Here is a 26,265-nt window from a genome sequence, read left to right on the forward strand (position 1 = left end):
CTATGACTTCATTTGGCACAACTTTTAGCCACTGATTTTTTATTGCTTTTAAAAAAAATTGTATTAAAATACTAAAAAAAACAGTAAGAAAATTATCCCAAACTCTTAAGGATTGTTTTGTATTTAATTTGTAGCAGGATTTACACCAGATTTACGATAAATCCTATCAAACAATTTTCAAGCCCATAGTAAATCTGAATCCTCGTAAATCCTAAATTTACAGATTTACGGCCTAAAATTAGAATTTCATAAATTCAGACGTTCGACGGATCTACATATTTACGGACTACAAGATTTACAGATTTAACGAAAGAAGTACATGAATTTTACTATCGAATAGTAGTCTATCGTTGTTTAGATAAATATTAATATATCATAGTGTCAAGTACTCTTTCTGCATGTACTACTTTCTATTGTATGAGCTCATGTTGCGTTTATTATGTAGTATAGAGTAATCTTGAATTTATAACAAACATATTGATGTAATTCAACATTATTTATTTATATTTAAATCTCTAACTATCTTAAATCCTGAAATCTGTTATCAAACAGTTCCTCAAAATTTAACAAGATTTAAAATTTGTCATACCAAACAGTTTTTAAGATTTAACAGCCTCAAAATTTACTAAATAAGAATTTACATAATTTACTAAATTCCGCCAAAATTAAATCCAATCCTATACAAAACAGCCCCTCAGCCTGGGAGAGAGATGAAAACCTATCTGCCTTGAAGCCAATTGATTCTGGCTCAAGCAAAGATCTTTTCTACATGTTCGTTGAAGAAAAAGACAAACATTTTATCTTAATTTACATTCCTGCAACCCCCATTGTGATTTCCTCCTCCATTATTCAATGAATAGCCCAAACAAAAGCTGAAAATCTCTCAAAAGTATCAAATACTACACATATAACAACCACTGTGCGACTCCAATGCTTCTATGAAAGTTGAGCAATGGCAACTTCGGCTTCGTTTGGGACGGTTTTCTTCATGCTTCTTAAAATAGCTTTTAAATACAAAAAAAATATTTTTTATTCTAAAAAGTTGCTTTAAGAAATAGTAATAAAGTCGTCCCAAACGAAGCCTTCATAATCCCATTCCAATGGCTTACAAATCAGATAATCATGCCGATTTCTGATTTGAAGAAGTCAGTTTCTCTAGCTGTTTTCTCAGATAAGCCTGCCTGAGTTTCTCTCTTCGAGCGGCCTCTTGCTCTTGCCGTCGCAGCTTGACCAGTGTACTCTTCTCCCTGGCCTGGCTCGCCTCTTCATGAACTTCTCTGATAGCAAAAGTTATTTGCCATGTTTCAGTAGAAAATCATTGCAAAAAACTAGTTTTAGGCTTCATTTGTGATGACTTTTTTAAAGCAGCTTTATAGTACAACAATTTTAATTTTTATACTAAAAAATTGTTTTTTACCAAATGAAACCTTACCTAAGCTGAAATCAGAGTAGGCTTATAAATAAAATATATACCTCACAAAACGCTTGTGCTCATCAGAATCTACTGTGGAGTTTGTTCGCCCAGGTCCAAATGGCCTTGTGCTTAGAACTGCATCATCATCTTTACCATCTTGTTTTTCTTGAGGGTAACCAGAAGCAGGGCTTCTTTCTTCAGGCTGCTCAGGTTCGACTTCTGTAATGCTTTTCTTGAAGAAATCCACACAGTACTTCTCTTGGTCTTCCTCATCAGGGAGCTCACCTCTAACTAGCTTTTCATATAGTTCAGCTTTCCTCTCTAGAGCTGCATAGCTTACTGAGCCATCTTTTATAGCTTTCAGCTCCAGCTTGTCTCTGTACTAATGCGTAGAAAAATAGTTTAGAGAACAACCTTGATTAAACCATCTATTCTTTAGAGAACTCAACGAACATAAATGTTCCATCTTTGGATAAGATCTTTATTTGCCAGAAAACCACAGATTTGATCACAAGTTTTATAGAAAGAGGATTTTTTTGAGTTTTTGCTAAATTTTCATTAGCCTTTTACCAACCCAAACGACATTTTTTTAAAAAACAAGCAACTTTCTTAGCTCGCGTCCATAATATGGCTGGTGATGCATGGAGAGATTATTATGTGCGGATACCGGACACAGCTTACTGTCTAGAGGCCAATCAAGTGCAGTCACACCATCCAATACCGAGCTCGGTACAGAGCAGTACCTTGCAGCTGTACCGAGTAGGGGCTGACGTGGCAAATTTTTATTGGACTCTGAACAGCGTTTGGCATCCGCACAAAATAATTCATCGTGATGCATGACAGAGAATATAGATGTTCTGCATTTTAGCTGTAAGCCTAGTGATGTAGAACGTACATGCGAAGATGAGTTACTTAATGAATTTGCACGCTTAATTTTAGAGCACAATAATTATATCCTTAGAGTGATTTTGAAAGACAAAATAAAACACAAGGGTGGTAAGACGAGCTTAGGCTAAATCACAAGCATAGAAGTTAAGATCATAACACAATCAATTTAATCTAACGTTGCATACATGATTGATTTTCAACAATAAATCCCTATGCTAACAATAAGATTAGTCTCTGAGAGATATCCCTCACTCAACTCTCTAATAGTACTAAGTTTTAGCGGAGGAGTATTGACACTATTCTCATGAATCTACTAAGACCACAATTGAGAAGTAACTATAAAGATAAAGGGGTCGGGGGAAGAGTTTACCCAAAGAAAAAGAAATAGAATATACGAAGCTTTGGTGGCTGTTTGGGGGCTTGAGATGAAGTAGACGGCAACCAAGACCCTTCTTGATGTGGTGGGCAGCAATCGGAAACTTTAGGACAGCACACGAAGATCTCCCGATTGGCCGGACAGCAGGAAGAGATGCAGAATTTCTCTGGACAGCAAAATAACTCCAGCAGGGGCTTTACTTTCAGCAGTCACAGGAAGGGTTTGGAAGAGTAACCAGTGGATGAAGGAGGGGGATGGAATGACCGGCTAGAGTAGGGAGGAGCGGCACAACTTTGGGCCCGATTTTGGATTCAATAGGTAGGAGACCAAAGAGGGAAAACCTGAAATATGTTTCAGAATTTTCGAATTGGGAATTAGGAAGGGATTTGAATTTCAAATCCCAAGTAATTAAGGAGAATAAAGAGGTGGCTGATTTGGGGGGGGGGGGGGGGTTGGTGGGGGGGGGGGGAGATTGGGTTTGATTTAGAAGGAAATAATTAAGCAAGAGAGGGGAAAAGGGGCCGGCCATATGGGGTGAAAGGATTAGGCGTCTAGGTTCAATGCATGTGGGCCCCAGGGATTTAATTACTGATTTAAATCAAATCTGAATCTTGATTTCATATTTCATTTAATTGGGGGAGCTTTCCTAATTGGGGCTTATTAATAGGGAAGATATTTGAAATTCAAATATTTATTTGAATTCAAAGTAAACCTTTCCATATTAATGACAAAGAAAATTAGGAAAGTAATTATGGTGAAATTTGAATTTTTTGAATTGCAAAATTTATGATATATAATTGATTGCAAATAAATACACTTTTCAAATATAGCTATGTCGATTTAGGAAGTTATTTGAAATTCAAATTGATGAGTTATCTTCCTAAATCACTTGGGTGAGTTTTGGTAAGTGGTAATGATGATGAAAATCATCATGAATGGTGGGAGGGCCAAGGTGGCCGGCGGCAAGGAGGTGGAGGGGCAGCGGGTAATGGGGAATCACGGTAAGTGGTTGAGGCCGTCGGTTTGGGGAGAAAGGGAGGGGATTGCCGGCGGTATAGGGGAAGAGGAACGAGGAAGATTAAGACTAAAATAAAGAACCAAGAACTCACAAAAAGATCGTAGAACCGCGAACCTTGAACTCTTCCAAAGGTTGACGAGTATTGCGATTGCCCACACCTCGGGTCTTCCTTCTTCTCTCAAACACTAAACATTGAGGGAGACAGAGAAATCTGAATTTTCATTAATCAATCATCCTCCAATACAAGAGAGTTAGCCTATAAATAGGCCTCATGAAAAGAAAAATAACAAAGACTAAAACGCCCTTCGGGCTACAACACTACATGACCACTCCTAAGGGTAAAATGAGAAAAACAGTAATATAAGATAAACTAGTACATAAGACATAAAAATAAAATAAATAAAATAAGCTCTAGATCGTAGTCGTTGATCTTCCGATGTCCTCATCACCTAGTTGGTTAATAAACAAGTAGCACTGAGTCAAAACTAATCCTATGTAAATAAAAAGTTCAATCGCATAACATGGCTTCCAATAAATAGTAATAAACTCCAGAAAAGCTCCAAATGGCTAAAAAAACAACACTGGACATATGTCGGTTAAAAAGAAATGAAGTCATTTTGAGTAAAAGTTAATAAACCAAGAAATTAGGTCACGCTGCTACTGAAACCAATAACTGGCTATTTTTTAGAAACCCATAAGATACATGTATTTCTTTAAAGGTCCTTTGGCACCTGACACCCTTCAGACTCCTTGCAAATGTATTGGCTATGAAATGATTCAGCTTTTCAGTTATGACAGTGATTTAGCCTTGAGAGAAATAAGCGAGGAAGGGAATTTTTTAGTTTTTGCAATATTTTCAGTAGTCTTTTACCAACCCAAGTGACAGGTTTTATAGAAAAGCATGAAAAAATAGCTGTTAGAATCCTTGAAAAATCAAATTTTACATTTGCAAAACTTGAAATGGATCTTAAAATAGCTGTTAGAGTCACCAAGAAGAATTCAGGCCCATCCTACATTGATTTTGGGTCAGCATGGAGAAATCGGGCCTGCTAGGGACTTAACGGCTTTTAATGTTAGGGTTTTATAGGTATCAAATTTTATGGAGGAATCTCATATCTAGGAGTCAACAAAATGTTTGTGTTATTTTAGAGAAGTTTTTCCAAAGTATGCTATATATAATTTGGATCTTAATATGCAGGTAGATATGAAAGAACAACAACAACAACAAGCCTTTGTCCCACTACGTGTGATCGGCTACATGAATCCTTTTTCGCCATTGTGTCCGATTAAAAGTCAAATTTTCATTTAAATCTAATAAAGAAAAATCATTTATAATATTTTCTAACCAAGTCTTTTTAGGCCTACCTCTACCTTTCTTAACATAAATCAAATCTAATACCTCAACTTTCCTAACTGGGTCATCGGAAGGCCTCCGTTTAATGTGACCAAACCATCTAAGGCGACTCTCTCTAATCTTATCTTCCATTAGAGCTACTCCAACTTTTTCACATATATGCTCATTTCGTATCCTATCTCTAAGGGTCAAGCCACTCATCCACCTAAGCATCCTCATCTCTGCAACACTTAACTTAGTATTATGCTTCTCTTTTAATGGCCAACATTCGGCACCATAAAGCATTGCAGGTTTCACCACCATCTTATAGAATTTTCCCTTAAGTTTGAGGGGGACTTTTCTATCGCACAATAAGCCCGATGCATTCCTCCACGTCAACCATCCAACTTGAATTCTGCTGATAATATCCCCATCAATTTCACCATCACTCTGAACAATAGATCCAATATATCTAAAACATGTACTCTTATCATGTAGATATGAAAGAGAGAAATTAAAAAAAAAACACCCAATTTGACCTTTTGTAATTTTAAAATGGTTTCAAATAATCAAACAATCAGAACCAATAAAAGCCTAGTTCCAGACCCGTTTCACAAATGAGTTCCAAGATTCAAGCTTGAGATTGTCTTTTTTTTATTTTTAGAACCAAAACAGGTAAAGGTAGGGACAAGTTGTGAAGCAGCACATAACATGCTTGCATTCCATTAGCATCAGCAGGTATTCCTTCCTGGCAGAGAAAACTAGAAGGAATAAACATGATATTTTGATTTAGGATTGTTTGGGGAAAGAAAGGGGGTAGGAGGTTCAGTTCTGGAAAAGGTAAGACAAAAAAACATCACAAGATCTGAAAAATCAATAAAATGATCCAATTCCTCTAAATCAGTATCCGTTGTTCTTACCATTCTAAAAGCATCACAAATGAAAACCAACGTTCTCCTAATAAGCTCAAATGAGAGAAGTTGAGTGTTGATGTTAAGTGGACAATCAATAAAAAAATTAATGACAAATGCCAAAAAAATAAAATAAATTTGAATTTTACCAACACAAGGAAATTCCCTAGAAGCAACCCAGCACGAGAGAAGGAAGGGTTTGCTAAGACATCAAAACACTCATCCAGAAGTAACACAACATAATTTAACAAATTATGTAGAGTAGGCAAGGATTAGCCAGGTTACCACTACCACTTACAAGTGGGGCGCCACAACATAACTCAATTATGGTTAAAAGTGTGCAAAGACTGACCACAACAACAAAAACAAGCATTTATCTCACTACGTGGGGTCGGCAAAAGGATTATTCACCAAAACTAAATTTGCTAAACCTAATTTGAGGGTCTGAAAGATGGAGTTAATAGGCACAATCAGTAGAAGAGGAATAAATATGTACTTGCAAAAAATAAAAAGAAAAAGATAAAAAACAAAGACATTAAGGAATGGTACAAGCTATTGTATGTTGGAAGGTTAAAAGTAAGAATAACTAAGGATATCGTTGGATAGAGGGCTAAAATATAAATGAATAGAGTTGGTAATCAGTTGATTGTTGTCAATTTAATTATTATTGAGGACATTATAAATAATAATTAGAGCTACAAGTGTAACTAAGTCAAGAAAACTTGCAAGAAGACTCGAGGTCGACTCATTTCTAAGCTCAAGACTTTGATTTAACAAGCCATTAGCTCAACCTAACTCAAATAGATGACTCACCTTACTAAGGATATTTTGGTAAAAAAAATAGAGAAATGTTAAAATCCTACTTCTCTTTTACACAATAAGTTTAAGCATAACATACCTAACCCATGCCATTAATGGTCAACCAAGTCAAGCCATTAATTGAGCTCTATCTTATAACGGCTTAATCAAGTCCAACAGGAGCTTGACTCAATCTCGAGCCCGAGTTTGTGCCACTACTTCATATGTCGAGTTGAATTTGAGTCAGGGTCAACATGATATGATAACATCTATGATGCACCGACACTTCTCCTCAAAGAGGCGTGCATTGTCCGACACCGTGTCCGACATGACACTCGTCCGACACGTGCCCGATTAAAAAAATATTAAAAACTAATTGGACACGCATGTCCGACACACGTATCTTAAATATTTTATAATTTTTTTTAAAATATAATTTCTTATGTTTGGCGAGATTTAAACTAAATTTCTTATTTCCTATCCACAACACCAAATCAACGTCTGCATTTAATACCCATTCATCGAATATTTTCATTTTCATTTCTTTGGCAGTGAAGGTATTTTCATCTCCTCTCTTTTTGTACAATTACAAATCTTTCTCTTGTTGAACCAGAGTTGAAAGTAGTGATATATAATGATGATGATATTGAAGGCCAAAAACAAACCTCTAAAGCTAATCCTAGTAGTTGAAGCATGAATGCTTGATGTTGTAGTAAGTGATTATTTGCTTATATTTTTGTGGTTGTATTAGATATTTTATATTATAAGCTAGAAAAGTTATCAAGTCATTCATTTATTATGTTTGTCATTTTAATATGATATTACATTTAAATATATATACACTATATAAAAAAATGTATTGACGTGTCTGCGTCGTACCCGTGTCCTATATTTTAAAAAAAAGCCGTTTCCCGTGTCCGTGTCCGCGTGTCCACTGCAGTCATAGGATAACATCCATAGTGCTTATGCACTAAGTAGATTATAAGATAGCTTAAAAATTCAATTTAGTAAAGAGAGATGAAAAAACTATAACATCAAATACCCATGGAAGAAAATATAATTATTAATGGTGACTTAAATTAACCTTATTTTAGGATGGTGGCACAAGGCCAGTAAGGAGCTAGAAATGATAATATGAACGTAGTGGAATGATGAAAAGATGGATAATGCTAACCAGAAAACTAATAAGCTTATAAGCCAGCCTCACATTTGACCAATGAGATTTTCTATTGCAGAAAGGTTATATATCAATCATGATCTATGATGCACCGATACGGCACTTAGAGAGGGTATGCAGTGTCGGAAACGGACATGCGTCGGACACGACATGGACACGTGTCCCGCACGGCATTGGAGTGTCGCAATTAAAAATTTAATAAAATTTAAAATCGGACACGCGTGTCGCGTGTCCGTAATTAAATGAGGTATCGGCGATGTCGCAATTAAAAAAATTAAAATTAAAATCCGGACACGCGTGGTCGCATGTCCGGTAATTAAATGATTCGCTAGTAACAGCTCGTGTACCGCTAGTACATGCTCGATACCGCTAAGTACATGCTCGGTACGCTCAGTACATGCTGCGGTATTGCTCAGTACATGCTCGAGTACCGCTCAATACATGCTCAGGTATTGCTCATACATGCTCGGTACTGCTCAGTACTGCTCGCTACCGCTCAGTACATGCTCCGTACGCTCAGTACAGCTTAGTATTGCTACGTATATGCTCGGTACTGCTAGGTACATGCTCGGCATACCACTCGGTATCTTCCCATACAAACAACTTATGAGCTTTAAAATAAGCAGACACTTCAATTACTCTTACAATAAAATTTTGTTCCGGGGCAGCGCCCCGGAAACCCGCAGGGGTGATACCCTTGACCCCGCGACCTGACCGGGCAGGTCGACCAGCAGGGGCCAGCGCCCCCTTGGACCCCGGCAGACTGGTATATTGTTATAATCATGTTGTCTTATTATTGAGATATTTTGATTTCACTTCATATCAAATTTAATTTTGGTGTAACTCATAATCGTATGATTGTTTTGTTAGCAAAATGAGCTATGTTACTGGTGGGGGGGGGCTTGGCATTAAGTGAAGGTTCAAAGAAACATCTGTCCACGCCGTGTCGTGTCCAATATTTTTTAAAAATTCTAATTAGTATATTAATATTAAAAAAATATTATGTGTGTCCACCGTACCGTGTTCCTTATCTTTTTTAAAAATTGCCGTGTCCCGTGTCCGTGTCGTCTCGTGTCCGTGTCGCCGTGTCGTGTCGGTGCATTATAGATCATGATCAAGGGACAAAGTCCCAAAAAGGGTCTTCACATTCAATATAAATTTTTTTAATTATGTATACTACTATTTAAAAATTAGCATGTAATTCTACCAATCTATGATCCTAACCTTTCAATTAAAAAAAAAAATCTCAACGGCTCATATCTTCAAACATAAAATGAATTTGAAGGTTATATAGAATTCTAAAAATGATAATTCAAAGTATAAATTTTATTTTGTGAATCTCTTATAAGTAGATCATGTAACAATGTGGCTCATTTTTGTGCGCAGTTTGCTTTAAACTGTAATTTTTTATGGACGCATAGTGATAGTAGCAATCTTCCTTTTTTCCTTTTTGATGTTGCTGAAGGAAGATGGTGATATATTTTTGCACGGTTAACAGTTACAATGAGAAAATCAGAAAAAGATTCGATTGCTCCATCATCACAAAAAACAAGCCGGAAAATTGGAAGCATCCCACATCTTCAAAACCCTAATTTCCCTTACATGAGTGCATAAGCAGAATAAAGCCTAACTTCAGTAAACAAAAACTACTCAAAGAAAGCAACATCTCAAAATATTTATCTACCACAGAAACATCTCTCGATTTGCAAGAAAGGGGTTGTAATGGAATAAAAAACAACCTCTTGTCGCGTTCCTCTACTCCGGGGTTCTTATGGGATAACGGGCCAGATGGAAGAATCTTCTTCTTGGCACGGAGGTACTCAGAGGAATCAGGGGCCGACTCTCGAGTCTTACGGGATTCTTCCTGGGTGCGGTAAAGCTGAGCCTTGAGCTCTACAATGGAGGATGCTCCCACGCCCTCGATGGCCTTGTGCTTCTTCGGCATCACCGCCGACTCCGTCAGCCATCCCAGGGACTCCATCCTCTTCGTTCTCCCTCCCTCCATCTCTCTCTCTCTCTCGCCGTGGATTGCTGACCGGAGGAAAATTGCGGGGAGAGGTAAAGCTCCGGTCTTTTGTAGGTACAAGTCGGTCCGAACGGCCGGGTCGGGTGCCCTTTTTTTAAACAATTTTCTACAGTACGACAGCAGAACAATTATTAGATCAGATGATCTGAAGTAGCTCTACTTTAGGACACTAATAATATATCGTCACGTGCTCTTACTCTTTACAGCGCGGTCCGATGATCTGACCCGGGATTGCTATGTTCGCGTATTGCTCGGTATTGCTCTAGGTATTGCTCGGTATTTCTCGGTATTGCTCGGTATTGGTATTCACATAATGTTATTTCTCGTTATTGCCGAACAAAATCGATCAATACCTAGCAATACCGAGTAATACCTAGCAATACGCAAACATAGCAATCCCGGCTCCATTCCGGGTCTAATTGTCGGGCCGCGCGGTAAATAGTGAGAACACGTGACACTAATTTACTGGCGTCCGAACGTAGAGCTACGTTAGGTGACCGGACCAAATGAAAGTTCCTCACAAGCTTGCGATAATAGTTACAAAATATCATTGAAGTAGCTGAATCAAACATTGACATTCGTGGGGAAGAAATCATATTTAAATATTATATAATTAAAGATACATTTCTTAATTTTGATCTAATTTTAAAATTAAACACAATAACATATGATATAAAGACTTCAAAAAAAATTGATGTAAAGACATAATATAGTAATACTTGACAGTATTGTGAACAAGTTAGTATTTATGTTTGGCGAAATTATTACATGCGATCACTCAGGTCAATGATGACTCACCACATCATCAATTTATTTTATACCATTGCATACCGGATAACATGGCGTGTTCTGATTGACCTCAGGACAATCTGGTGACCACACATAATAATTTCTCTTATGTTAGAGAGCCCCCAAAGCTTCCTTCCAAAAATGACCCACTACCTTTAATGTTAAATACTAAAAACATGGGAGTGATTGCTCTTTAGCCCGACGCTTCAATAAGAGATTATTACATGCGGACGCCAATCGTGTTCGGACGCAAATAAGGAGGCACCACATCATGCAATGCATTGTGCATTGGGTGATGTGGCGTCTCCTCATTCGAGTTCGGACGCCTTCAACGTCCCACTTAATAATTTATCCACTTCAAGAAATTTCAAATATGTGTAGTCATTATATATATATATATATAATAATTCAGTTCATATTAAGTTTATAAATAAAAAATAAAAAACTGAATTATAAAAAACCTAAAAAATCTTGCCCTTATTATATTGGCCCCTTTCCTTTGACTGAATATTAGAGGTGTAGTAGACTTCTTTTACATTCCTGTCATAGATATTAATATCCATTTTATTTTAAATAGTAAAACATTCAAGTATAAGTTAAAATGCCAGAGTATAAACCAAATAAAAACAAGAGGCAACTTAGATGAAATTTAACACATTTATGTTTCAAAAACATCAATTCATCAATTTCTAATTGACTTTACATATCGCATTTGCCTTTATACCTTTCACAATAACACTTTCATAAGGCTGTCAGCATATGCACATTATAAGAGTTGTCACTTATACTTTTATTAGTAAACTTCACAGAGTTATCAAAATGTCATAATGTACTTGCTACCAGAATAATTTTTATACGTGAATTTATTTAAATTATCAGAATATGTAATGCATGAATGTACTATGCACATATCTCGAGGCTTGCTTAGAACTCAACTTTCATTTATAACTCTCTTTTAACCTCTCACACCTACCCAACATTAGTGAGGTCAGAATAGAGCATAAACTTCCCGCACCCACATAAAGCAATTGGGTTTAGAGCACAACAAAAACCTCCCACACCTGCATAAAAATAAATGAAGTCAGAAAGCCTCTTACATTCACACGACAGATGGGGTTAGAACAGAATGTATAGAGCCCTTGTAACATTTCAGAGAATGCACTTGTAACATTTTAGAAATCAGAACTTCTTCAATGTCATGATTATGATAATTATAATATCAAAACTTCTCCTAGTGTAATTTGAATATATCAACATATAATTATAACTTTAAATATGACTATGATAATATATTAACTATAAGAAAATATCAAAATTGGGATAACATTGCATGTGTATAAGCATACATACCTAACATTTTCTTTTCTAATTATAATTTCAGATGAACATTTAGAGCAACATTTTAAGATTTTTAGAGAATTATAATAATGATTACAAATATATCATTTATTCAATATACACAGAGATTATCTCATAGAAAACTACCTGGTAAATTTTAAATTTTTTATATTCAAAGTGTTAAGAATAAAGCTAGCTACAATATAAAGAAGTTACATGGTGAAAACATCATAAAACCCAACATAGCGAGGACAATTTTGCAATGCTAGGTGTTTAGAAGTTTTCCTCATACTCAACAAAACTCTTAAATGGCCTGACAGACTGATTCAACTATACAGCCTTCGAATCTCTCTCCTAATTTTCTCTCTTCTCCTCTCTCTCTTATCTCTTCATTCTCCAACAAATGAGGGGTTGGGGGTGTGGGTTAGGGTAATTTAGAAATGAATTTAGATTTTTTTTAAACATCATTTCTGCAACACTCACTTCCCCAACGTCGCAGCGCTCCACCAGAATATTCCAAATCCTCCTATGTTCCTCTAATCCGAGAGCCAAGCGCCACAGTGATCCTTCCCAGCATCGCAATGCTCCATTAAATCCTTTCCCAAAATAGAGAGGATATTGTTGTAGTGCCACAGCTCCTAGCACCACGATGCTCTAAAGATTTCGCCTCTTTATGATTTTTTCTTCTTCACTTTCGATTCTAAACTTATTTAAGGTTAATTATACACTTTAAAGCTTAAAATCAATAACCAAATCAGAATGTGTGAGGATTCATAATAGATTAGTTCAATTAGCTGGGTCCGGGGAAAACATATATTAAATATTTCTTGGTTAGATAATATATTCAATAATCTTGAGAAATAGCTTAGTGTTTATTTTTTATTGACACAATTGTATTATCAATGTTTTCTATGTATTATTTTTAGAGGCACATCATAATGCTTATGCTTATAACATTAGATGAATATCATGGTAGAGTTCAAAACTAACCATTATTACAAGGAATATTATTTAGTGTCTAAAGTTTAAGTGAGCACTGTATTTTATCGATTTTGGAAAAAATCATGAAAAGAACTAAGCTGTTAATGGCTACATAGTGGCATTGATTACAAAGTTGAATTGAATTGAATGAAAATTCACAACTTGTAGAAAATTTAATTAATGAGTCTACTGCCCATTGACTGAAGCTTATAAACATGCATGCAAGCTATTACAAACAATTATTGAGAATTTATACTCATACTATAAGATTAAATTCATATACATACACACAACCATACACACTAGAAAATAATAACATATGAGAGGATCTAAGAGAACAAGGAACAATGTAAACATAAATCTAAACATATCAAACTAAACAAACCTTAAGGATTTAAGTTGTTGAAAAATGAATCTACACATACTTTAACTCCAAAGAATATTATATGAACATTTATGATTTTTTGGAGATTCTTTTTTACAATTAGGTGCACAGTACATGAAAATAGTTAATTTCTGGCGAAAATAAATTCGACGGAATTCGAACCCGCTTAGATGGGCTGGGGTGGGTCTGTCAGATTTTAAAATTTCTTTTTGATTTTTCCGACATAAAATTCCATTGACAATTTTACTGGAGGATTATTTTCTCCTGAAATCTGCTGGAAATATTTCCAACGGACTATTTTGTGCCGATAGCATTTTTCAGACGCGCGTTTTACTGTTTAAAAAATTTAAGTCGAAATTAGCAATAAATTAGCAAATCCACCATAAATGCTAATTTCCAACGGATTTTGGGCATTTTCCGGCGAATTTTGGCCACCGGTAACATGTGATTTTCTTGTAGTGACATAATGTGGTGGATACCCCACTGCAAAAATAAATGTTAACCACTTATTAAAATCTCACTTTTACAATGGCACAATATATTTTTTGATTAGATGCCATCAATCTTATGCTAGACTTTGGCACCTCACTATGTTGGTCCTCTTCAATTTTCTAAGGTGGTTATGTTGAAAGATCTCCTTGTCTATGTGCCATAACTCCAACTATTCTAATAATGTAAGAAAGCTTTTAGACAATAGATTTCTTATCTTCTTTAATGTTTGAACTACAATTATGAAAGAGTTAGAACCACACAATGTCATCATTTTCATTGACATTGTAATCTCACATATAGTCCAATGAACTTTATTTTAGATCAATAGATAATAGTGAAATATATATATATGCTCATGACCTTTAGAACTTATCTTCATCACTAATTACATAAACATTACTGCATGCCACTTGAGGAGGTCTTTTAGCTTTTCGTATTTCATAAACTCAATAATTATTGCTTCATAATATTGATCAACCAGTTCATCTAAGATATCAATATCATCTCAAAATATATTTTGATATTGCAAGACACACTCCCTAATTAGAAAAATATCATAAATCCATATGCGATGTATAATTTTGAAATGATAGTATACAAACATAAAGCAATGGAATGGATATATTTCTATCTAGCCATGTTATAACAAAATGCAATTCTAATGCCACCATCATTTTCTCTTTTTTGGGAGTTATCTATTATCCATATTGCCCAAGTTTTAAACATAGCAATTATTATTTCTCAATTGGGCATAGAGAATTAATGGTACATGGATTCATTAGTTTATAAATTTTCTACTTAAATACTTGTTAGTATTCACATGCCTTCTTTTAAATATCACATTTTTATATTTTCTTTTAGTACACCCCATAAAGATAAAGTGATCTCTTGCATCTGTAAAAGCACATAATCAACTCTCTATATGACTAAAGGAATCATACCCACCGCTGCTTGTTCGAGTGGTGAAGAGCCGGCTGGGCAAAACCTAGATCCCTGGTTCGAATCCCTTGGCAAATAGTGAAAGCCTTAAGTATTGGCCAATGTAAATTGGTTTGGGTTGCATGCTAGGTCGACCGGGATTTTCATTGACCTAAAGACTGCTTCCTCGTCACAAAAAAAAAAAAAAAAAAAAAAAAAAAAAAAAAAAAAAAAAAACTAAAGGAATCATCATTTTCCTTCTCCTCGCTGACATGGGTACCATATTCACTTCCTTCATATAAATAAATCTTTAATTGTAAACACTTCTTTGGATGTTCAACTTAGCATCATAGGGGATTTCTCTCTAAGAATTTTAACTTCATAACCTCAATGAGAATAGGCTCATGATAACAAAATTACTGCACTGTGAAACCCAAACATATAATTATATAACCTTTTCAAAACCTATTTGAACTCTATTTAATTAATATTTTTATCCAACAAACAAATGTAGTGGGATGACTAAAAGGGATGACTAAGGCTTCGTTTGAGACGGCTTTCTTACTGCTTCTTAAAACAACTTTTTAGTACAAAAAATTATAATTTTTGTACTAAAAAGCTACTTTAAGAAGCAGCAAAAAAGCCGTCACAAACGAACCCTAAATGTATTACACAAATGGAGCAATCAATACTTGCTAATTAATTTTTGGACCCAACAAATAGATATTATACTGGCCTACCAAGAAGAAAACCAAAAAAAGAGCAATAAAATAAAATCTTCAATGTGGAATAAAAAATGTGGGATGACTGAAAGATGTATAGTTACAAGCATAATAAGTGGCTTATCATCTTGCTGCTGCCGTAACAATTTTTACTTTACTCCTCTTATTATTGCAAAAATATTTTTACTACTTCGATCAATTATAATTTTTGAATTTATGCCATTGAATATAATAATATATTATTTGTCAAATGTTCTATTATATATGGTGTGATCGCACTCTATTATATCGACCTCATGGTCTGATATGTTTCAACTAGGGGTACGACTCATTAACGAGCTTGCGAGTCGAGCTTATCAAGTCACGAGTTCGAGCTCAAGCCTATACTCGAGCTCGCATATTAAACGAGCTCGGCCTGACTCGACTTGAAAGCTTGTTAAGCCGCTCGATCAAATTAAAATATATTTAATAAGTAATTTAAATTAATATTACATAATTATTTTATTTTAAATTAATTCTTCATTTAAAAAATAAAAAATCTAAAAAAAAACTGTTTTTTTTTTTAAAATTTAAAACTAAGAAATCAAGCTCAACGATCGAGTCCAGCTTGAGCTTTCTAAATGAGTTCGAGCAATTGAGTTGAGCTTGAGTCAATGAATTTCTCAACGAGTAGAGCTCGAGCTTAGTAAATGAGCTCGAGTTGAGCTAGAGCTCAATAACAGTTAAACAAATTTAGCTCGATTTGGCAGATACTCAACTCGACTAAACTCATTTACACCCCTAATTTCAACTATTGGATAGAACACTCTATGAACTTCATTCAAATCTTATTTGAACAATTTAAAAGCATTTTCAAAACATATCTGAATCTTTAAAAGGATAATATTTTGATTCAAAGTGTACTTTAAAACTAATTTATGAAGAAATGGAAGGGCATTATATCACAAAGTCAAACTTTCTAAACAAAATGGATAAGAACTACGGTACCTTTAATAAAAATCGAATTAAATAAAGACTGTGATAAAATATTTCTGGTCGGGAGGGCTCCGATGGTCAGCTCCATTCGCCATATTTCACTCAACTTCTTCCTCCGACAGATCTCCTAACACATGGAACCCGAAGCTGATCACCACCATCACCACGGCGATCACAACCATACTCACGAGTATGTCCACTCCATTTACTCCGCTTTCTCATATTGTTCCATTGGTCTGTTAACCAAGCCTCGTCGTTCTCTTCTCGTGTCCGTTTGGTTGCAGCGGACGGCATGAAGACGGCTCGTCGTCCTGGGTGGGGCCGGACGGTAGGATTTACCACTCGCACGATGGGCTTGCACCCCATTCTCACGAGCCGATTGATTCACCTGGTCTCTTCGGTGCTCGCGCGCCGCCGCTGGGCACCAGAGACTTCAGAGAGCGCGCGTTCACCGTCGGCATTGGTGGCCCTGTCGGCACTGGGTACACACTTCCTTTTCTTTTCTCATGGTATCGTATTAATGTCTGCTTTGACATATGATTTCTTTTTAACTGTTTGATAGAAACCTGGATTTAAACAAATTTGGATTTAGTAAATAGTGAAATCCGGATTTAGAAATTCTTGGAAGGGTTAGGTCTAGAAAATTATCTGATTATTAATATCTTTATTCCGAGTTAAACCCTGAAACTTTTTTGGTTACAAGTAAGATGTCTAACTAAATTCTTAGTTCTTGCAGCCTCAACTCCTTGGCATGATTTCAAATTTAATGATTTTGTTTTTACACGAAAAATACTGAAAATGAATTCATGATTTTATAAAAATATGTATGTTTCTACCTACAATCAACAAAATGGGTCCTTTGAGAAGGATTGACATCTCTTTTGTAAGTTCTAAATCTTTATAATCTGTTTTAATGCTGTTTCCTTCTTTCCAGTAAAACGGCTTTAATGTTAGCACTATGCCAGCATCTCCGTGATAAGTACAGTCTTGCAGCAGTATGTATCTTTTACCCCGTCCTCAAATTTTCCTTAAAATTATCTTTTTAATGTTTCTGCCCCACATTCTATAAAGTCACTTCTTTGGAAACTCCATAAGCTATTGTTTCTTGATAAATTTACTGGATTTAGTATCCACTTTAATATCCTAGAATTGCATTATATGCATCCGGTTTCTGTGCCATTGTTAGGCTTAAAATGTTCCTATGATTTATATACTGGTCTTGCAAATTGTCTTATTTTGTCTACTTGTTTAGAAGTGAAGCCACGTCTAGGTTTGTGTAAATGGATTCAGACATTCCTTGCGTTTAAATTTTTTTGTAATTCATTTTGTTTTAACATGTACCATTATTTTATTGGTTTCTATTAGCAAGTAATGGTTGAATGTAATGTAAAGTGAAAGTTCAACTATTAATAATATCATATTGTATGCCTTCTTAAGCTGACACATGATATCATGAAACATAATCCTAATGCCATTTGAATCATTATTCACTATCACGAATAAGACTTTCATGGCGCAGAACTCAAAGTTCATAATAATCATCGGACATATAAACTCATTGAGTTTTCAAAATCTTTCTTATAGTGAAGTGCTTTGGAGTCCGTTTTAGATTAGTTGTGTCTCGGTAGAGTTGCAATTAGGTTTCTAATACTCAATTTAATATCAACAAAATATGCTATATGATATCCCCATATTAAGGTACATTTGGTTGATCATATCTTAAGGTGAAAAATATCATAGGTTAGGATAGAAGGTGTCATACCTAAGGGACACAACATTTCAAGTTAAATATGAAAAACGAGAAAGAAAACTGTCCAGCTTGACTCGGAGTGTTGCGGAGCTGGGATTTGGAGAGTAGCAACGCTCTACTCTCTGTCTCTAGCCTAACTGACAGCATTGTAATACCAAGATTTAGAGCTTCACAGTGTCGTACCGGTTAAATGAAAAAAAAAAAAAAATCAGGGGCAAGGCCCCTGAACCTAAACCAGGGGGAGGCTCCCTTGCAACCACCGACGAGCTCGACTAATGGAATTAAACAATTTTGCTCATCATATGCATGACATGCATGATGAGAGACTGGTGGGATTAGAAGATCTTGCTCATCATATGCATGGCCTGCAATGAAAATATTAATTAGAATCTTTTTTTAATCGTTTCAATTACAAATTCTGTTGTCAATGTTCATAAAAGATACTTTAAATTGAAAGAAGTTTTACAGTGAATGTTCACCCAATGCGATTCACTAGGGGAACTCAAAAGACATTTTTTTCCGAGGAGAGTTACATATTAAACTTTCTAGCAATTTGGGATGAATGCTTGTTAGTTTGAAATCATAAATGCTGTGGTTTGAATCCAATTTTAAAGTAGCTAATTTGACTTTTTACCATGAATCTTCTATAAATTTTGCCTCTCTTCTTCTAACTCTTCGGTCTTCACAACAACAATCTCATCCCTACGTCGTCAATTACATAACTAATATTAACCCATTGATCAACATCTAAAAGCTCTTCTTGGTGAGGAATTTGTGACTACTACAAAAGGTGGTCACCATTGGTTTCTTGCCAATGGAAGGGTAGACCTTCATGTTATGATTCTTGCGTATTGGAAGAGCCTAAACACTTTTGTTGTTAACAATAACATTCACCCTAGTCAAATTCTTCCAAATGGGGATGGTTGGCCCTGAGCTCAAAGTTTGCAGTACAAACTCATTTCTTTGCATTGTTTTTCCTTGTTGGGATGAATTTGTTACATCTTGTGTTTATATTTGAGTCCTAAAGAGTTTTATTTGAGCTTTTGGCATTTAGTCTACAAGCAGTTGACCATACTATGTAATAATTCCATAAATTGTAACTTATAGTTCAAAATATTGTATAATATGTCAAAAATATGCCAATCTCGCTATCGTTTGGGTTTGAAATTAAGGTACATTCTTTGAATTGTAGCTCATGTCAATCATTGTGAAATACCCAAATAATTCATGTATGTTAAGATTAAAAGCCCAACTATCAATCTTGGGACTGCAAGATATGCTGAACTAACTACATTGTAAGATGTGACAACAAATCTCATGTTTTATGTTCCAAACTCCAAGTTTATACATAGATATTATATGTTATTTTATAACTAAAGTGTCGTGCAATTAGTCCAACAGATGGCATGTTACCCGGGATGTTACCCTAATAACCAGGTTTTGAAAAACGTAGGTCTGTTATGTGATTGTTATTACTTTTTATATTCTACATTGCTCCACCTCCAAATATTTTTTCGCTATCAATTAATAATACTTCTTTGGTTGTAAAATTCTCTTCTTTTTTAGTGTGATATGAATTGTTTTAGGATAAAGACCTTCGCATTAGTATAACAAAGATTGATTGTATGATAATGTATGTTTGATGCGTATCAATCTTCATTCAATATTATTGGAAGATGAGATAATAGCTAAGAGTGATATATTGAAGTATCTTTGATCTATTATACAAAAGAATATTTATATAAATGAAATAACTTGTAGAGTTAAGGCTGGATGGTGCAAATAGAGGGCTGTCTCGAGAGTTTGTGTGATAGGAGTATCATGGAGGCTTAAAGGTAATTTTAATAGAATCACCTTTAGGTTAACAAGCTGTATGGATCCAAATGTTATGTTGCAAAAGTTATTGATGTCTTAGTTGAGTGTGACAAAAATGAAAATGCTCAGATGGCTGTGGTAAAACTAGGAATGATTATGTTAAAGGAATACTTGAGTGGTATTTGTTGTTCATAAGATGGCTGAAAATGGATTGGTTTTGACATGGACAATTAAGGGCAGAAAACTTCTCTATCAGACTAGTTAATAATAAAATCATTGTTAGAGGATTATCATGGAAATAAGGTTAGAACTAAGGTTATATGTATAGAAATTATTTAAGAATATATTTTGCACCTCAAACAACACTAAGCACGAACAAATAAAAAATGAACATTCATAGTACTGTTCTTAGATAGTTGCGATAAAGTTAATGTTGATGATGACTTGAATTATTTTGGGAGGTGATGTCCTTGTTCAGGTTCATGACAAGTGATTTGACTTCTTATTTCTTTATTCATCCTACTCTTCTTTGCTTCTTTTATATTTACTTATTGGCTTCCGAGAGCAATTGAATTTTTTCTGGACCTAGCACGGACACATGTATAATTCCATCACGGAAATATATTTTTTGCAGTAGGTCTAGTCATGCAAATAAATGACATCACATCTCATTATTTCCACTAAAAGAAGCTAGGGGCATCTGGTTTATCACCTTGTAGATTGCCATCCAGTTATTGATATTGTACCAACATGCATTGTGGGCACATGGAAGTTTATTTGTTGCATAAATGTTACTTATAGCTGCAATTCGTTTCTGAGAAATCTTTCCCGCCTTCTTAGGTGACAAATGACATATTCACTAAAGAGGACGGAGAGTTCTTAGTGAAGAATGGAGCACTTCCTGAGGAGAGGATTCGTGCTGTTGAGACGGGAGGCTGTCCGCATGCAGCTATACGTGAGGATATAAGCATTAATCTGGGCCCACTGGAGGAGCTGTCCAACTTATATAAAGCAGACCTCCTACTCTGTGAATCAGGGGGAGGTGCACACTGCCACACATTCAATTTTTAGTTTTGCCTCATTTATTTTATCTGATAAACAAGTGCTCTGGGCATGAATGCAAGAAAATTGCCTCGTTTGATTGCAATTGTGAGTTGTCCACATCACACAATGGATATATCATATCTATACGGTATAGTAAAATAAAATGAATTCAGGAGACAATATGTATGCTTATCAAATAGATTAATCAGTGTAAAATTATTGGACAATTCAATTTATTCAAAGATGACAATGCAATAGGTTTTGAAACATTTATTTTGTATGGTAGTAATATGAATAAGAGATAACTATATCAAGTATTGTCTTATCTCTCTCATTTTTATATAACACATATGTCACATGAGCCCCATTTAAATTATATCATTTAAGATAATGAAAAATGAAAATATCCTATTTATCTTCTATATTTAAGAGAGAGAGAGAGAGAGAGAGAGAGAGAGAGAGAGAGAGAGAGAGAGTGACGTAAGTTTTGTGGCAGGATGTGAGGGAGCTTTAACCAGTTTTAACTTAAATTCACTGCGGAAATCTCAGAGAATCTCAAATCCAGTTTCTCTCACGTTTACCATAAATCTAGGTTTAATTCATACGTTTATGCATGCACTTCTTTCTTTTACACGTCGATGATGTCGTCGATGCCTATTTTGCAAACTCCCATCACGACCTCCTCGTTTCTTTGTGTCTAGGGTTTCCGGATAGGAACTAAAGAAGAGAGACAAGCAGGAGGTGGAAGAGCAGACAAGGGGTTCAACACGCGAGGGGTTCTTATGCGTAAAGAAGTGTGGAGAGCGGGAGGATTAGGGTATTCGGCTTGTAGTTCTTGAGAGAAAATGAGAGGGCGATGTGGGGGAAGCCGTGGGTAGGTCTTGAGCATGATTATTATTATTATTATTATTTTCTTTTTTATTTAGAGGTCAATGAGGTTACTCCCCAATCAAAATGCTGTGCTAAGAAAGTTTTGCTCATTTTGGGGACTGGCCTTCCGCTAGATGAGTACAAGGGAGGGCCTAGATGCAATGATGCTCATATTGTGCACTTATATGAATTGAATTCAATTTCAATGTTGAGGGCTCCTTATTTGCTAGCAAGAGGTTCCTATTAAACCCCTCACCATTTGCAATAGAGCAATCCCTTCATTTGCTCCATAAAATTGCTGACGCTTGGTGATAAAATTAGTTGGATCCATGAACGCATCAAATAATTGAGGGCATAATTCGTAGAACTCTTGCAACACGCAATGAGAATGAATGGGGAGTGAGAATTCATGAAGCTTATGATACATATTGGGATGAAGCTAATAGAGATGCAGATGATGATAGGACTGTATGGAGGACCAACTCTTTGGGGCCTAATTGCAATACATTCTGATGTGATGAAATTATTTAACTGTATGGTATACTTTTATAATGTAAGCTTATTTTCCTTTTCTCTTTGACCCAAGTTACAAAAAGGCCAATCGAGTAATGGTGAAGGCATATCTAATTAGCAACTGTAATGATTCTTTCATTTTTAAATTTGCATCACGTTTTGATTTTTTATATGATTTAAGTTCTTGTTCGCATAAGTTTCTCATTTATGACATCCTTCTTTCTGGTGTTATTTAAACTATCCACATCAATTTGAGTAGGCTCATTTTTATAAGATATAACATGCTTGTGCAGATAATTTGGCCGCTAATTTCAGCAGAGAATTAGCAGATTATATCATATATATAATTGATGTTTCTGGTGGTGATAAAATACCTAGAAAAGGTGGCCCTGGAATAACCCAAGCAGATCTTTTGGTACGCATCTACTACTTTTCATCATCTTTTTGGTTTCGATATTATCACTATTTTTTATATTATTTATATTCTTGTTGACAATCATAACTTCTCTCAAAATTTTCTTTCTTTAATGTGCTTGAAGACTGAGCGGACTAAATTTTGATTTCCAGGTTATAAACAAGACTGACCTTGCACTAGCAGTGGGGGCTGACTTGGCTGTTATGGAACGAGATGCACTTCGAATGCGGGATGGAGGCCCTCTTGTGTTTGCTCAGGTTTGATGAACATCTGCCCTTGAGTGCAAAATATTTTTTTTTCAAATTCGTATCTCATTGGATTAGGTTATTTGACTTTTTTTTTTTGTGTCAAGGTGCAAGTTTTTATCTTTATTGATTAATATTAAGATCGTTAACATCTAAAACATCACGGGTTAATTATTGCTTGTCTCGTTTGTCTAGCATTCATTTTATTATTCATAGTCATGTCTCTTTAGGGACATTAACTTAATGCTGCTAATGGTGGAAATTTAAATAGTTGAAGTAGTAGCAAAAATTATTAATGACGTGATCATTGGACAACTGCTAACCAGATATATTTGGTGTTTCGAGACAAGGTTAGAGAAATGCTGTTAATTTAGGCTTTGTTTGGGACAACTTTCGTACTGTTTTTTAAAACTATTTTTTAATACAAAAATTTTAAATTCAAAAAATTTTTGTTCAAAAAAGCTATTTTAGAAAGCAAGAAGAAAGCCGACGTCCCAAACGAAGCCTTAATCTTGTTATAACCATTAATACTAGTTTTTGTTTGCTTGATAAGCCTGCCTAATAATGTTAGCAAGTTCTGTTCTAATACCTTTGCATAACATAATCATCCAGGAGATGATCTAAGCAGCTTCTACTAAAGCATCAAAATAACCTAATTATGTCATTGTTCATCATTAGTTGTAAGGTATAATAGTAGATAGCAAGTTACACAAAGTTCTAGTAGTTGACACAATAATGTGAAATGACCGGGCAATCTTTTACCCTCAAATTGTAATATATGGCGATCCTAATTTTTTATATAGAAACAGATGTACAAATTGTCAAGAGCAAGGCTTAGCACCACGTTTGCTAGACCAGTTTGTTGGATGACGAACATCTTTCATGAATGCTTTGGAAAATTAACGACCATTTAATTGTTAAAAGGGCTTGAATAAATGGTCAAAAGGACCATGGAATATTACTGCTTACATGTGCGAGGAGGAATGGCCTGGTCCCATTATGAAGCGTTTAGGTAGAATCAAGATGGAGGTGAATTGGGTTGATAAAAGAACCTTTTGAAATAATTGAATTTTTATAAACAAATGACCCTTAGTAGAATATAACATAATATTTATAATATAATAGTAAATAGTAAGATAGCAAGAAGAAGAAAGAGAAACCAATTTTTTAGAGTAGGTTTCTCACCGTGAATTGCACTGACATGGCAATCAATAAACGTTGTGCAACTCAGCATGTGGGTTCAGGTGGGCTACGTGCTTACACGCAAATCAATGACTACTGGTGCAGGAGGCTGTTTGACTTTGAGAAATGGGCATTTTCCTTTTATAAATCCACTTTCCATTTTCTCACGTTGCTTCTTTTTCCACTCCTCCTTTACTATCTTTTTCAAAAGCTCATCGCCATATACCATTCTCAATCAAAGCCACTATCTCCTTGCCATGTTAGTTGGTGGATCTGATCTGACTTGATTTTAGAAAAGAAAGTTTCAGTTCACCTCAGTTCCTTGGGTTTGGTGATTCCACCCATAACTGGGAAGGCACTGCGTTTTACTCTTCAAACAAGGTGTTAAAAGAAAGAGAAACTATTCCGTGCGGAGTCCGGACAGTAAAGAACTGTCCGGATGTGAGTGTACACAATGTTTGTACACAGTGTATAAAAAAATCAAATTGTGTACAAAATTATTATCAGTGTACGCACTGTGTACACTCACATCCGGACGGTTCTTTACCGTCCGGACTCCGCACGGAATAATTTCCCTAAAAGAAGAGTGTGATACCATCTAGAAACTAGCTTAACATTTAAAAGGTATTGATCCTTCTCATAGTCCTTTCCCTGTCTTATCTAGGTCTTAGAAGGGAAAAGAAAAGGAAAACAAGAAAAATATCATGTTTATATTATTATTTTTTAAAGAAAAAGGTCAAAATGATTAGACAATTTATATGGGGTCATTTTAGTCCTAACTATTTGCTGCGTTTAATTTAGTCTCTTGACTTCTCAAATATGATCTAAAATTGCCCTTACGTTGAATTATTTTGGATCATATTTAAGGAGTCAAGCTAATATTTTGGATCAGATCTGAGAAGTCAAGGGACTAAGTAGGACATATGCAAAAGACGATACAAATATAAAAATCATGTATCACTATGAGTTGTGGTCTTCACATCATCACACCAATTTATATCATATCAGAATCATATTAGTTCATATCAAATCATGTATCATCATAAGGGGTGTTCTTTACATCACTTCATATCATATAAGAATCATATCCAAAGATTATTCTTCTCTTATTGTTTCTTTGGTTGAATTTGACAGACATAAGTCGTGAGTTTGGATTAGTTTATGCTGCAGATACTTGCAACTTTGAAAGTATGCCATTTATCACTTCATGTTGTTACCCTGATATCTAATACAGGTGAAACATGGAGTTGGAGTAGGGGAGATTGTGAGCCATATAATAGGAGCATGGGAGCAATCAACAGGGAGGAAGCGTCATTAATATGAATATCAGAACAAGGTCATAAGCCATAATCATGCTTGTTCACAATTTGCTGCATTTCTGCTTAGTCATGTAGTTTTTCATTGATGACTGCATGCACATTGTACCAATAAAACTTCAATGAGTGTTTAGGTTGTTTCTGATACTGATGGATAGATCCTATGTTATGATATATTGCACTAATTACTGCTACTGAGAAGTTATTTGGAGTACGAGCTTATTTCAAAAACTAAAAATTTTACTGATGCTGATGCTATTTGAGATTATTGAAGAACGCTTCATGTTGACAGAAACATCTTTTAAGAAATAAATTTGCATTTGCATTTTGATACCATTATATTATCTTCTGACCTAAGCCAGTCGACTTACTTCTTGTTAAGTTAGTTTTTGGCCCCTTTAAACTAATATCCAATTCCTAGATTTTACAATCCACACATGAAGTAATAAATGCTTGGCTGTGGGTTTTTTGGGGTACATTTAGACTAATTAATTCAAACTTACACACACATCACATACACGAGACTTGAACCCAAGACATTTTGGTTGGTAGTCAAAGCTCCCAACTAACGATC

At 35.2% G+C, this 26,265-nt stretch overlaps 2 protein-coding genes across 2 annotated transcripts; one reads left to right on the plus strand and one right to left on the minus strand.

The window, feature by feature from the left end:
* Positions 1 to 710: 710 nt before the first annotated feature.
* LOC110112289 (uncharacterized protein At4g18257-like) lies at positions 711 to 10,020 on the minus strand. The gene is made up of 3 exons (XM_020844459.2): positions 9,655 to 10,020; positions 1,474 to 1,791; positions 711 to 1,277 (listed from the first exon to the last, which is right to left on the minus strand). The coding sequence occupies exons 1-3, from the start codon at positions 9,918 to 9,920 to the stop codon at positions 1,121 to 1,123; spliced, it is 741 nt and encodes a 246-aa protein (XP_020700118.1). The 5' UTR covers positions 9,921 to 10,020; the 3' UTR covers positions 711 to 1,120.
* Positions 10,021 to 16,570: 6,550 nt separating this feature from the next.
* LOC110112300 (urease accessory protein G) lies at positions 16,571 to 25,938 on the plus strand. The gene is made up of 7 exons (XM_020844476.2): positions 16,571 to 16,731; positions 16,826 to 17,023; positions 17,476 to 17,536; positions 20,947 to 21,148; positions 22,827 to 22,948; positions 23,101 to 23,205; positions 25,610 to 25,938. Exons 1-7 carry the CDS (start codon positions 16,676 to 16,678, stop codon positions 25,691 to 25,693), a joined length of 828 nt encoding a protein of 275 aa, XP_020700135.1. The 5' UTR covers positions 16,571 to 16,675; the 3' UTR covers positions 25,694 to 25,938.
* The last annotated feature ends 327 nt before the right edge of the window (positions 25,939 to 26,265 follow it).

The sequence above is a fragment of the Dendrobium catenatum genome, unplaced genomic scaffold (assembly GCF_001605985.2).
Source record: "Dendrobium catenatum unplaced genomic scaffold, ASM160598v2 fragScaff_scaffold_8, whole genome shotgun sequence".
Taxonomy (NCBI): domain Eukaryota; kingdom Viridiplantae; phylum Streptophyta; class Magnoliopsida; order Asparagales; family Orchidaceae; genus Dendrobium; species Dendrobium catenatum.

Bases quoted from the DNA above. Each gene is read 5' to 3' on its own strand.
- LOC110112289 (XM_020844459.2), bottom strand. From the start codon at position 9,920: ATGGAGGGAGGGAGAACGAAGAGGATGGAGTCCCTGGGATGGCTGACG. The intron at 1,792-9,654 runs GTTGTTTTTTAT...GCATTAGTACAG, and splicing joins GTAGAGGAACGCGACAAGAG to AGACAAGCTGGAGCTGAAAG. The intron at 1,278-1,473 runs GTATATATTTTA...TTTTGCTATCAG, and splicing joins GAGCACAAGCGTTTTGTGAG to AGAAGTTCATGAAGAGGCGA.
- LOC110112300 (XM_020844476.2), top strand. From the start codon at position 16,676: ATGGAACCCGAAGCTGATCACCACCATCACCACGGCGATCACAACCAT. The intron at 17,024-17,475 runs GTACACACTTCC...CCTTCTTTCCAG, and splicing joins GGTGGCCCTGTCGGCACTGG to TAAAACGGCTTTAATGTTAG. The intron at 22,949-23,100 runs GTACGCATCTAC...TTTGATTTCCAG, and splicing joins TAACCCAAGCAGATCTTTTG to GTTATAAACAAGACTGACCT.